The sequence below is a fragment of the Schistocerca piceifrons genome, chromosome 3, assembly GCF_021461385.2.
Source record: "Schistocerca piceifrons isolate TAMUIC-IGC-003096 chromosome 3, iqSchPice1.1, whole genome shotgun sequence".
NCBI lineage: Eukaryota > Metazoa > Arthropoda > Insecta > Orthoptera > Acrididae > Schistocerca > Schistocerca piceifrons.
The window spans coordinates 539,392,017-539,405,572 of NC_060140.1; the positions used below are offsets into that span (position 1 = coordinate 539,392,017).

General features: G+C 41.5%; 1 protein-coding gene across 1 annotated transcript in view; it reads right to left on the reverse strand.

Annotated features, from left to right (window-relative positions):
* LOC124789685 (potassium voltage-gated channel protein Shab) overlaps positions 1 to 11,128 on the reverse strand; it is a 166,960-nt gene extending 155,832 nt beyond the window's left edge. Inside the window, exons 1-2 of the mRNA XM_047257122.1 lie at positions 10,990 to 11,128; positions 1,081 to 1,573 (exon numbers count right to left, since the gene is read on the reverse strand). Coding sequence (XP_047113078.1) covers positions 1,081 to 1,573; positions 10,990 to 11,084 — 588 coding nt within the window. The 5' untranslated portion in view covers positions 11,085 to 11,128. The remainder of the gene's footprint in view (positions 1 to 1,080; positions 1,574 to 10,989) is intronic.
* Positions 11,129 to 13,556: the final 2,428 nt, after the last annotated feature.

Consider the following 13,556-nt stretch of genomic DNA (forward strand, 5'->3'; position numbering starts at 1 on the left):
GTTTGCATTTGGAATAGAGGATAGGATATGTTTAGTTTTCGCACTTGTATCACCTATTACAAAATTAAGTATACTACGCTTAATTAACAAAACGAGCGTTTACTTTTAGCTCAAGGTCCAGATCGTCTATATCCGCCCCAAATATACGGATGATAGAGCTCATGTCTGAAACAACAAACTTCACAAATGAAAACCGTCACACATGTATTTTTGTTTCCCTCCTAAATTAACACTAGAATGGAAATTTTTTCCATTTAACGTACAACTTATTTTCTTCACATTTATTAAACTAAAGTAGTACTTCTCGATCTATTCTCTCATTTATAATCTTATCAAGGAATTATGTCCCTTGTTACATTGGCCTTTTTTGTAATGGTGGACGAATTAACTTCAGTTAGCTGAGGAATAAACGTCATTGACGATGACGTTTAATAGAAATTTCTGACAACTGGAACAATGACAGTTCTACACGCTTTCCTTATGAACTTTTCCTGTTGGAAAAAAAATTCTCTTTAAAATACCCAACTAATATGATTAAAAAATAATGACCGCAAAAAATAAGATATGATGATTTTCCAGGGGATCAGATAACTCTAGATGAAAAATCTATAAAACTAGAGCACTTGTAGCCTTCTTGAGGAATAATACGTGTGTCACAAGATATACGATTCCTCGCAGGAATAAATACACGAAAAAAATTTTCCCCTTAGCGAGAGTTGGTTTCATCTAATAAACGTCTGCTGGGTCGTGTGAATGACTCATCTTGTTTTATGTACTAGCGAAGTGATGTGGTATGAACAAATGAAAGAAGGGGGTATGAGCCCTATAGACCACCGTACGTCTAAAGAACGACTGAGTGACCTATTGATGCAGTAATGTGTTTGCAGACAGGGCTTATATGGCAAATAGAGTCGTTTGAAGCAGAAATACTCACAGAAAATGTGTGTGTATCTGTTGTACTGTGAAAGTGTACGCGAGAGAATGTTGTACAGTGTTGCAGCCAAGAGAACCTCCACTTATCGTGAGAACCCTGGTGTGGTGGAGCGGCGTGGAGGCGCGGCAGCGCGCTGCCCGACTCACCCTGGCGGCGATGGACGTGGTGGGCTTCTCGAGCAGGTCCCACAGGAACTTCTGGTACTGCGCGCACTTGCCCTCACCGAACTCCTCCTCCTCGCGCTGCCGCAGCGACTCGGCCTCCTTCCGCATCTCCTCGTGCACGTGCTCCTTCCGCTGGTGGTACTTGTGCTGGCAGCACGACTCGAGGTACAGCTCGTCGACGCCCCAGTACTCTAGGTCGTCGCTGAACGCCAGGACGCACATCTCGTCGACGAGATGCAGCTTCCCCGTGCGGTAGAAGTTGAGGATGGAGCTGAAGGACTTGGGGTGGCGGTCGAAGAAGTACTCGTTGTCGACGAGCGAGTAGTCGTCGCAGAGCTCGGAGATGGCCTCGTGCGTGTTGCAGTCGCGCAGGCGGCCGAGGCGCGTGTGCGGCAAGCGCTCCAGCGTCCGCCACAGGACCTCGTGCTTCACGCCGCCCACGTTGATGCACACCCTCCGGTTCAGCGCCTTCGACCTGCAGGCACCGACTGCCACTTATACGGCACGTACGCCCCATGTTACTAAATGTACCTGCTTCGAGGCACCAGTAAACATCATTAAGAAGAACAGAAATTATAGGACAGGACAAATTCAACAGCTTTCGTACTCGTGTGACAATGAAAACAACAAAAACTGGGGTTCTTCTTCGCCTTCTTTCGTTACAGTTCAGCAAAGAATCACATTAAGATCCCAAACTTAGTTTTCATTTTTTTAAATCGGATTTCTGCTTGATTTGATGTGGACCACCATGAATTCCTCTGTTGTGCCAACGTCTTTACCTCAGGGTCAAGCATTTGTTGGATATATTCCAACCTGTCTACCCCTTCAGTTTCGATTCTCAACAGCTCCCTCAAGTACCGTGGACGTTATTCCCTGGTGTACTGATCTGTACTTCTTCAGTAATAGAACCCAGTACGTTGTCCTCGATGGCGAGTGTTCATCGGTGGTGTGGGTATCATCTGGAGTGCCCGAGGGAAGTGTGCTAGGTCTGCTGTTGTTTTCTATCTACATAAATGATCTTTTGGATAGGGTGGATAGCAATGTACGGCTGTTTGCTGACGATGCTGTGGTGTACGGGCAGGTGTCGTCGTTGAGTGACTGTAGGAGGATACAAGATGACTTGGACAGGATTTGTGATTGGTGTAAAGAATGGCAGATAACTCTAAATATAGATAAATGTAAATTAATGCAGATGAACAGGAAAAAGATTCCCGTAATGTTTGAATACCCCATTAGTAGTGTGGCACTTGACACAGTCACGTCGATTAAATATTTGGGGGTAACATTGCAGAGCGGTATGAAGTGGGACAAGCATGTAATGGCAGTTATGGAGAAGGCGGATAGTCGTCTTCGGTTCATTGGTAGAATTTAGGGAAGAAGTGGTTCATCTGTAAAGGAGACCGCTTATAAAACACTTATACGACCTATTTTTGAGTACTACTTGAGCGTTTGGGATCCCTATCAGGTCGGATTGAGGTAGGACATAGAAGCAATTCAGAGGCGGGCTGCTAGGTTTGTTACTGGCAGGTTTGATCATCACGCGAGTGTTACGGAAATGCTTCAGGAACTCGGGTGGGAGTCTCTAGAGGAAAGGAGGCGTTCTTTTCGTGAATCGCTGCTGAGGAAATTTAGAGAACCAGCATTTGAGGCTGACTGCAGTACAATTTTACTGCCGCCAACTTATATTTCGCGGAAAGACCACAAAGATAAGATAAGAGAGATTAGGGCTCGTGCAGAGGCATATAGGAAGTCTTTTTTCCCTCGTTCTGTTTGGGAGTGGAACAGGGAGAGAAGATGCTAGTTGTGGTACGAGGTACCCTCCGCCACGCACCGTATGAGGGATTGCGGAGTAGGTATGTAGATTTAGATGTAAAACAAGTAGGGACGCAAGGAGAGAACTAGATTAAACTGCACCAAGCCCATTCTAGGGACCCCGACATCGTCGCGTCGTTGCCGTGTGAAGGCCACCCTCGTCCCGGCTTCCTCCACCCCCCTCCCCCGCACCCGTCGACGTCATGATGCTGTCTCCTAATGGCGCCCAAGTCCAGCCAAGTGACTTTAATTCGATTATGAGAGTGTCACAATTGTCTCTACTTCGAGGATGAAGGGGCCCCCACTACTTTCTCGCAATATTCGCACCATTTTACCCAGTACTCGGTATTTGTTATAAGAAATTATTTTTTTTGTTCAAAAGTGTCCAAACGATCTGACGACGTCACACATGCTACACGCACCTGGGTAATGTCATGTTAACGTCCATACTTAATTTAGTGCCCAGAAGTACCTATATTATATATAAATGATGCGGAGTTGTTCTTCATGCGAGGCCTATGCTCTGTAGTGAGAGGGTAAGTCGATGCAGGCAGAAGCAGCGTAAGAAAACTGCGGGTCAAGATACTTTGACAGTATAAAACTAATCACGTAGTGGCGTAGTCTGCAAAATGTTAGTCGAGTGGCACCAGATCCAGAAATTGGTAGGACTTGGTCAACAACAGGCAAATTGGTACAAGAAATTGCAATTTGATAGGACGTCAAATCTGCAAAGGCACTGGACATAGGTTGCAGTAAGATACCTCGACACTATTAAAAAATAAAGACGTCATAGCATAGTCTCTAAAAAGTGATAGCTGAGTGGCGCCAAATCTGGAAATTGGTAAAATTGGCAATTTGTTACATCAATTCCTGTGAAACTTTAAGACCTGTTGTACTATACGTTATCAAACGTAAGAAATGGCTCTGAGCACTATGGGACTTAACTTCTGATGTCATCAGTCCCCTAGAACTTAGAACTACTTAAACCTAACTAACCTAAGGACATCAAACACACCCATGCCCAAAGCAGGGTTCGAAACTGCGACCGTTGCGGTCGCGCGGTTCCAGACTGTAGAGCCTAGAAGCGCTCGGCCACCCCGGCCGGCTGAAGCATAACAGTTACATTGTGCCACTGGCGTCCATATGTGAGCAGGACATACTTATCTATGTCTGTAACACTTGAACCTATCCAGTCCGTAGAGGCTGTGTTTACGGATGGTATCCCGACGTATGTCTTCACAACTGTTGAGAATGTTGCAATATAGGGTGAATTTAAAGGCTTATAGATGACAGATTTTTACAAAATACTGTGCTGTAACGCAATGATTGTAAATAAATGTACCAGTATACATATAAATAAATTCATAAATGTAAATAAAGACAAAAAATGTAGTTATTTCCCCCATGTTCCATTCACACCACGTATACACACATACAACATACATACACCGCTCGTACATACACTGCTGTAAGTTACTAGATCAGTATAAAGATAATGACGTCATAACATAGTCTACAAGTGTTAGTCGAATGGTGTCAAATCTAGAAACTATTAAGAATGGTTGTAGAGCTGGTAAACTGGTAGGACACAAGATATGGAAACTGGTAAAGAAAACTGATAGGATTCATCAAAACACAGGAGTGCCAGTCAATACAATTGAGCACTTTATGCGGATGGGTGTGTGTGTATGTGCGTCTGTGTCTGTGTGTCTGTGCGTGCATGTTTGTATCTGCTTACTGGGTTAAGTCCATCAATTTTTGCAGAAAAAAATGTGTGCAACGTAAGCAATTAGCTGCCTGATATTAAGTGTAGATCTTCGCCCAAACAGTACACGAATAAGAGCAAATGACAACGTGACAACGTAGCCTGTAGTTAAAAGTAACCAAACGATCTGAATTATTTATAAATCATGCGCTATTACTCTCAGTCAGTAGCTGTAGGTCTTCACTGCTCTTAGGCAATTTGCTCTCCACTTTAGGTCTATGCTCTGTGATGAATGAGACGATTAAATTATGGGTATTTGCTTAAGATATTCACTCTAGGTATACACAAAAAATGACATTAGCATGTCGACATGTCACCCTTTTCAAGTGTGACCAGCCATGAAATGTGGTGGAATGGACCAAAATGCAAGCGTAAAAGAAGAATTGGTAGAATTAAATGCCTGACGTTAAGGTAAATCTCTTTGGCGTAATTGCATGACTGCCTTTAACACGACTAGGGAACTGCCTCCAGCACAAAGAAAGATAGTTTTACTAACAACCAAAGAGTCGATGCATTGCCTATGAGCATTAAGACATGACCACCACTCAAGTTTTACAGAATTGCACACACACACACACACACACACACACACACACACACACACACACACACACACACACATATATATATATATATATATATATATATATAAGTTCTACACATTCGAATTCACTTAGCTCCAGTGTAATGCAATGTATTGAGGACATATTGCAACCCAAGTTACATATCGCTAGAGGTACACTAAACGCCTAGGGAGCTTGCGGCCATGAAAATCCTACAACCAATACTTTAGACGTATGAGTCTTCAAGAACCGTATGTCTATGACGTGTCAGGTACATGTCCTATTTTACTATACGAACACGATCAGACCTGCATGTTGGGCCATAAATAAATGTTAGGATCGACACACTACGGGAATTCTAAGCATGATAGGGAGGGAGAGAGAGAGATAGAGAGAGAGAGAGAGAGAGAGAGAGAGAGAGAAATCTTCTGGTGGTAACAAGGTGTAATGAATATTGTAAATGCTTAACGAAGTTGACGACAGAAATCTTGCATTATGTTATAACAACTTGCTAGCCTAACCCTGTGAAATTAAGGTATGCAGCTGGTATGGAAGCAGCACTGTGAGGCGAGCTCTCAAAGTAGCTGTCGGTGCTGCAGTCACTAGTCGGTGTTGCCCGTATCAAGTCTCCACCGCCACCCAAACGGAGCCAGTCACGTCCTGCATATAGGACTCGCATTGGCACCCCGCGGCATCTTTTTTGTTTAATGACGAATACTTGCTGAGAACGAAGACAGCAATCAGAATTCGTGCTTCTGCAGTCAGATTGTGATGTTTCCCGAACTGGGATTTCTGCGATGTCCGACGCTTCTTCTCAAAAAAAAAAAAAAAGTGCATGTACGTCCAGTTTGTGGAAGGGACACAGTTGAAACTCGTTTTTCGCGGTATTGCAGCATCTGGCAGGCAACGAACGCGAGAGGACGTTCCGGCCACTCGCACCTGCCAAGTAAGTCGCACTAATTGCCAAAGCCAATACTTTGGGCGTAAAGTCAGTTTTAATTTCGGAATGAGAAGGTGGCGATTTCTGCCAAGTATGGTTTGTGTGTGCATTACCGTTAATAATAATAACAATAAATATGTTACACATAATCTTGATTGTATGGCAAATCCAACGACAGACTGATTTCCACTGCCTCCTCCCCCCATTAATGAATGCTCCTTTATTAAAATAAATACGTCAGATGCTGATTTGGAAATGACGAGTAGAGAACCATCTATGACAGTGAAATGAACTGATCGTGTGGCAGTGATGGCCGGAAAGCCCCATCTGGGGAAGTACGGCCGCCGAGTTACAAGTCTGATTTCTGGTGAGGTCACATTGGGCGATTTGCGTGTCGGTATTCACGAAAGTCTGATGAGGACAACACAACACACAGTCCACGAACGAAGAAAATTTCCAAACCGGCTGGGAATCGAAACCGGGCCTGCTGCATAGTAGGCAAACGCGTCAGCCACTCAGCTAAGCAGGCGGGCATCCACGTCAGTATCACTGTTTGATAGATGCACAAGCATGTTATGATTTCCGTGAGCTCGTTATTATGCGGAAGCAGCACTGACGAATCGCTTTGCAGCCTTTTGCATATCAGTCAGCTACACTGCTGGCATGTACACGCACTGCTAGCGTCTGGCGTCTGTTACGTGCAGCCAGAACTTTCCAGCTCGTATGTTTCGAGAGAGAATACCACAGCACTCGGAATTCAAACGAGGAGTTTCTTAAAAATTGCACTACACTCGTAATAAAACAACTCGAGGTAAGTGGACAATGGCCAAATCAGCGAGTTTATTTTTCTCCTTATATTCCTACGTATAGAAGTAGCAGCTTAGCTAATGAAAGGATACTTACCAGTTTACGCTACAATAGAATCTTACAGCTAGGTATAGAATGGATCGTATATTTGACCCCGTGAAAGGCTGTTTAAGTGTTATAAACGCTGAAAAACAGTATTTACAGACTACTCCACTCAACTCTGTGTCAATTTCTTTCATATGGCGCTACTGGAAAACTGATACCGGAGAAAGAAGAAGCTTTTGCAGATGTGCAGGAGATGTTTACAAATTGCTTTGAACACAGTGTATGGGAAAATCTGGCTGTGACTGGGAAATATAAAATATTTGCATTTACAGTAAACAGCACTCGAAACTGGTCACGTGTCAGAGTCCTGGCCGAAATCGAATTGAGAATGTTTACTATTTTATAGGTTATATGGAACATTTTCTTATAAACTTCCGTTCCCACATGAATTAGCTTAAAGAAACTGGTTACATTGTATCTGAATGTGGCGGTCTGGACATCGTACACTTAGAAACAGAGAAGCCGTTTGCAGAGCTGAAAACCAACGGAATGAAATTAAATCATCGTATGGTATTGATGATCGAGAGCCCCACTCGAGGAAATTCGGCTGATGAGCTGCAAGACCTTCCAGTTGACGCCACAATAGGCGACTTGCGTTTCGACGATGATGAAATCATGATGAGGACAACACAACACTCAGTCCATTAGCGACAAATCTCCGATCTGGCCTGGAGAAGAACTCGGGCCCACTGCATGTCAGTCAGACTAGCTGACCACTCAGCCTATGGGGCGGACTCCAACGGAATAACTACATTTAATGGATACTCAGTTGCAAAAGTTGTAAATTTTAAGATCTACATGCAAATTCTGCAAAAGCGTGTAGCAGAAGAGCTAGTACTTTGCACCGACTAAGATGTGAAGAGTTGCAACAGTAGTATCATCTACGAAACAACAGGTAAAATAAAACCCCCCAAACGCTCTCGGCTAGAAGATTTGCAGGAAATAAGGGAAGTAACTGTTAAAGCCATAAAACATATTTTACAGGGAAAAAATAGAAATGTATTACAATTTCAGAATATGCTTTCTTTGTATCTGTAAAAGGTACTGGATGCAAAGAATTAGAAGATTCCAACGTTGATTTAAATTTGAACTGGATGTTATTAAAATCACACCAGACAAACTTAGGGAAAGGGTTGTTTTCTGTGTGTGAATGTATATGTAGATCTTAATAAAGTAACTTTATGAGAATATTTGCTTGTCTTATTCTTTAACCTGCCAAACAATCCTTAGAAGTTTCCTACTTGTGATTATCAAGCATGTATTTCAGATGGAGTAGTTAGGTGCTTGTGTGACCTTAAAAAGTAGTCGAAAATAGATAGCCGAAAGCATAGCGACCCTCGTTTCGTATCTATATACGTCAATAATTATACGCACCGCATGCGGGATTCATCTACTATGTTGCCTCGCGAAACTACATTTTAAGTCTACGTTAACTGATCTGAGACGCTCTCTGTGGTTCTTCACTGCCACACAGCAATCATAGGAACCAACCATTCAAAAAAAAAAAAAGACTTTCTGGTCAGCCTTCAGGGGCAGTAATTGGAGCGGAGGAAGATTTCACTCCAGATTAAACAGGAAGACGTAAGTACCAGATGTCAAGTACGCAGCTACGTTATCTCTCTATGTCGATGTTTAGTATCACACAGAGGGCATACAATCAAACGTTAGCCGCATATGTTAACAAATCTCTAACTGCGGATCACAGACATCACGCTCCAAATGGATTACATTTTGCTTTACTGGGTAATCATGTAATATATTTGAGACTTTCAGTTATACAGATACTAAGACAGACTGATGTGTGGTCAAACCCGACACCTTCCGGGCACGTAGGACTGATAATTGGTTATGCAAATTATCAAACAACGATACTGATGTGGAAGGGTTTCTATTCTTTATTCCCAAATCAGCATGTGTCATATTTGATGTTTTTTTTAATTAATGGAACATTTATAATTGGTGGGAAGAAGTGGAAAGCAATCCGTCGTTGGCTACTGCTGAAGAATCTAAACTATGTGTAAGATGTTTATTATTATTGTTATTAGTGGTTGAGCACTCGCAACTACACCTGGCAAAATTCACGAACTTCCCATGCTAAAATTAGAGCACAGGTATCTTCTGTAAGCCTTTAAAGTCAGCCTTTATTGCATGGAGTCCAATAGGTGTGAACACATAAACTGGAATACTGTTCTGTAAACTCATCCTCTACAGACTTTATAGGTTCGACAGTTACACAGTTAGGTACAGTGGGAATACAAGCATTGACGCATTTCTCCATTTGGTCTATATTTACCCTGTTGTGCAAATGCTAAACAAATTCCTACTACACCCCTCTTACATATGGACGCCAATGGCACAGTGTACTTGTTGCAATTGATAATTTGTAGTAAAGGTCTTTAAGTTTCACAGGAGTGGATGTATTTACATATCTGTCAATTCTAGTACATCTGCGATTTTGATTTTTCTACCAAGTTCACCGGTTCCGACTTTAGCAACGCACCAACTTGCCGGTGTTGCCAATTTCAAGACTTGGCTCCACTTACTAACCTTTTCTTACAGACTATGTTATGATGTCGTTATTTTTAGTTATCAGCAAGGCGGACATAATTGAGGCCACAATACTTACGGAAGATGGTGGAACTGAAAAGTTGAGAAAATGACATTCGTAAGGGCTAACGATAATGCAGAATGTGAAAGCTCATTTGAAATAAGGTGTACTGAATATGCATATGCATAGCTATCGCTATTCGTACTCGTACGGAAGGAGGTACATTCACTGTGGCCAGAATGAAATAATTAACGTCTTTGACGTGTGGCCCAACTGCATACTTAGAATCTCCGGGACTAATCAGGCTCCGAAGTGAAATGCTGAGAATAAACGAAGAGTGCTCAAAATTGAAAATACATCAACAAGAGAAAAATTGAAAAAACAGGCTTTGTCATCAGCCATTCTGAGTCATATACAATTCTCCTGCTCACGCTTGAAGGTGAAATAACTGACCGGAACTCGATGTGGATGAAGATGAATTTTTTAGCTCAGTAAATGGAAAAGGTTAATTTTAGGTTTCATCTCAGAGCGTCTTCCGGTCGACGGTGGACAAAGACTAAACTACCACGTTCACAGCCAAAATTCTGTAAAAAGTGGGCACTTGAAGACCAAGAAGCAGTATTGGCAATCATGTTTCTTTCCCTCATATTCTGAAACGTAAACGTTACCTTCGTCCAGGTCTAATTGGAATTCGACAGTCGAACGTTCTACGACCAGTGCTCACTATGACTTGAAACTTTTCGTTGTACTTCGTCGAAGAAGTCAATATTTTATGTGCAACGGATTAATGACGTATAGTTGGACTAGCCGTCAGCTCGTATCCTCAAAATGAACTACATTAAGATAATATATTGAAGATAAAGGTATAAAGGGAGTCTATGTCTAGCCCCTCCCCCTTCCCCCCCTCTATAAAAAAAATTAATAGAGTGTAAAGCAGTGTAAGATTGATGAGAAGAGAGCGCACACTTCGAAGATTTACATTAAGCATGAATACAACTGCAATATTTGCTTCAATCCAGTTATGTTTTGAAATGTGCGTGGATTATCAATGGAGGTCAGAGAATTCTTTACAAAATATTAGTAAAGTTCATAACCTAAAATAACCATAGTCGCAATACATAACCAGACATGTCTTAATAGATAGCCGAAATGTGTAGTGTTGACCTCTTCCATTTAATATGTAGTGATATGTCTTCTTGACTCGCTCTTGTAGTCGACTGGCTCCACTGCCTCTATAATTAAAGAATGAGCATTATATGTCCATATCTATAACAAGTTGATGAAACAGGTGTTAATAGCAATGGTCACTAAAGTTTGCTCATATTATTTATGAGGTAATAATATTTCTTACCGCATAATCATGAAAGGTTCGGGGGGTAACGAAGACATGGACCGTGAGTGCGCACGGCCAAGGAGCTGCGGAGGCGGTGGCAACGGAGGCGGCATCGGGGGCGGCGGGGGCGGTGGGGGCGATCCGAATGGCCCATACCGCACCTAATGGCACACCATTATTATGAGCCACACAACAGTAGCAGAGATAAATCCATTATTCAGCATACTAGCTAACTTAGGAAGAAAATCAGAATGCTTATCTTTATTTGGGTGAAGCAAAACGTACAAAAAACTGTTCCATCAAATTTTCAGATTTACTTCTTGAATGAGTTACAGAATTATTTAACATTAAAAGCTGAGGTTAATTGCAATTAGAACTCACTGTTAAGAAATTCTTCCAATCCGTATGTGGCATACAGCAAACCAGTGCTTAACAGTATTGGTTATAAACAGTCTTGGTTGCAATTTTAGTTTTTTATTTTTCAACAACGCGCTTCGCCTTATTTAGATATCTTCAGGTCAGCCCCCATCTTACTCTGTTATTCGCTGCTGTGAACGGGAACGCGTTATGCAGATCTTGGTGCCTCTCGCGTCCATCTAGAAAAGATAACCTGAAGATGCCTAAATAAGGCGAAACATGTCGTTGAAAAATAAAAACCTAAAATTGCAACCAAGACTGTTTATAACCAATCACTGTTAAGAGAAACATTTCAAACTAACAAGAAATATACCCAGAAAAGGACATTTATTAATATCACATACATTAAAATAATTGAAATAATAAGGCACCTTATTCGGGACAGTGATTCCATGACGATATTTGTCGTCCATTTCCATCGTAAAATTGTTATCAGTGGATTGAATTGCAGCATTTAAAATAAGCAGTAGAAAGAGCGAGGGCTGGGTTGGATTGCTACTTCAATAATATGTTGCTTTTATTGGGGGTAAGGGGGGGGGGGGTTGAAGATTCAGACACATTTTAAGGTGCAGTGCTTGTCATCTCCACTGAATCAAAATGTAGTCGGTAGATCATACATATATGACTATTTTGCTAATGACCGTAGTATCGGTCTGTATGTCATGTTAAAATACTAACCATTAAGTCTAGACGAGAATAAAAATGGTGTTTATTTACCTTTCTGCTGAGAGTAAATTATTTTATCTGTATAAAAATAGACTAAAATTAATTCCATGTATACAGAAATAACGTCACTACTTGTAAGCTGTGAATATGTTTAACCATTTACTTCGTAACCGAAGGGAAGCCGTCAAATTATTGCCAGTTGTTCTGTAACTAAACACGATTTGAAGGTTGGCAAACTGTAAATATTACATAAGAATCACTATAACTCGGAAATGTTTAATTTTCGTTACTGGAGGAATTTAACACATGAGATTTGTCCAATATGGCGTGACAAAGTGAATGTCAGTTCCACTATCTGGAAGACAGAGAGCATGGAGACAGCATGTATAATGTACATGAGTAAGAAAGTAACATGTGAACGTAGGGTAACACGACTTTCTCAACACACACACAAAAACAAACAAACAAACAAAAATTAGAGAGAGAGAGAGAGAGAGAGAGAGAGAGAGAGAGAACGCATAGATATCACTGAAATGTTCGACTCTATAGATCGTTGTGCGTAACATCAATAAGAGTATAATTTGTAGAATATGTGGAGATATCCTCTTAAACCGTAGAATTTATTTGTATTATCAGTTTAATAATCGATTAAAATGAGTGACTGTCATGATACAAATTATGAACATTTTTAGTCAAGGCATGGTATGCAGTGATAAATTTCTGAATCGTACTTCTTCTCAGTTTCAATCCATTTCTTTTCAACACATACATCACGTATCTACATTTGAGCCAGTATGATCGACAGAGAGATCAACAGAGAGCGATTCTGTGACATCTCTCTCTCTCTCTCTCTCTCTCTCTCTCTCTCTCTCTCTCTCTCACACACACACACACACACGCGCGCGCATACACACACAGACACACACACACACAGACACACAGAACCACAACTTCTAAGAAAACCATGTCGTCTGCGTAATAAGCCCTGTTCTCTCTCCATAGCCTGCCTGTGTTTGCGCAGTCTGTATCAGGGACTTTGCTAGCAGTCACCCTTTGGTTAAGAATGTATTGCATTATTATGGGCTCATCAGCATGATAAAATGTTACCACTGAACTAGAGAAATGTGTATCTACAACAGTAATTTAATGGTAAATAACAATTAAATCCGGCTTCATCTGCACTTTGCCGATACGAGATTTCATTGTCGACTGGTAGGATGGCGCATTTTGAGAACACGTGTACCACACGCACCTTAACCAAGTCTTTGGTACGAGTTGGTTGTTCGAGAACAGAAACTAGCATGAGTGAGTCCACGTGACGTAGTCTTATCGCATATTTCATAAACAGTTGACCGTATCGAAAGATGACTTTCAACAAGTAATTTGAAGCAAATAGGTGAGAATTTTTCTGTTGGTTGAGAATCGAAACGTTTCTGCACATCGAGTAGTTACATCTTATTCAGCTTGAACGATATTACTTTTTTCAGTGTCATTATTTACTT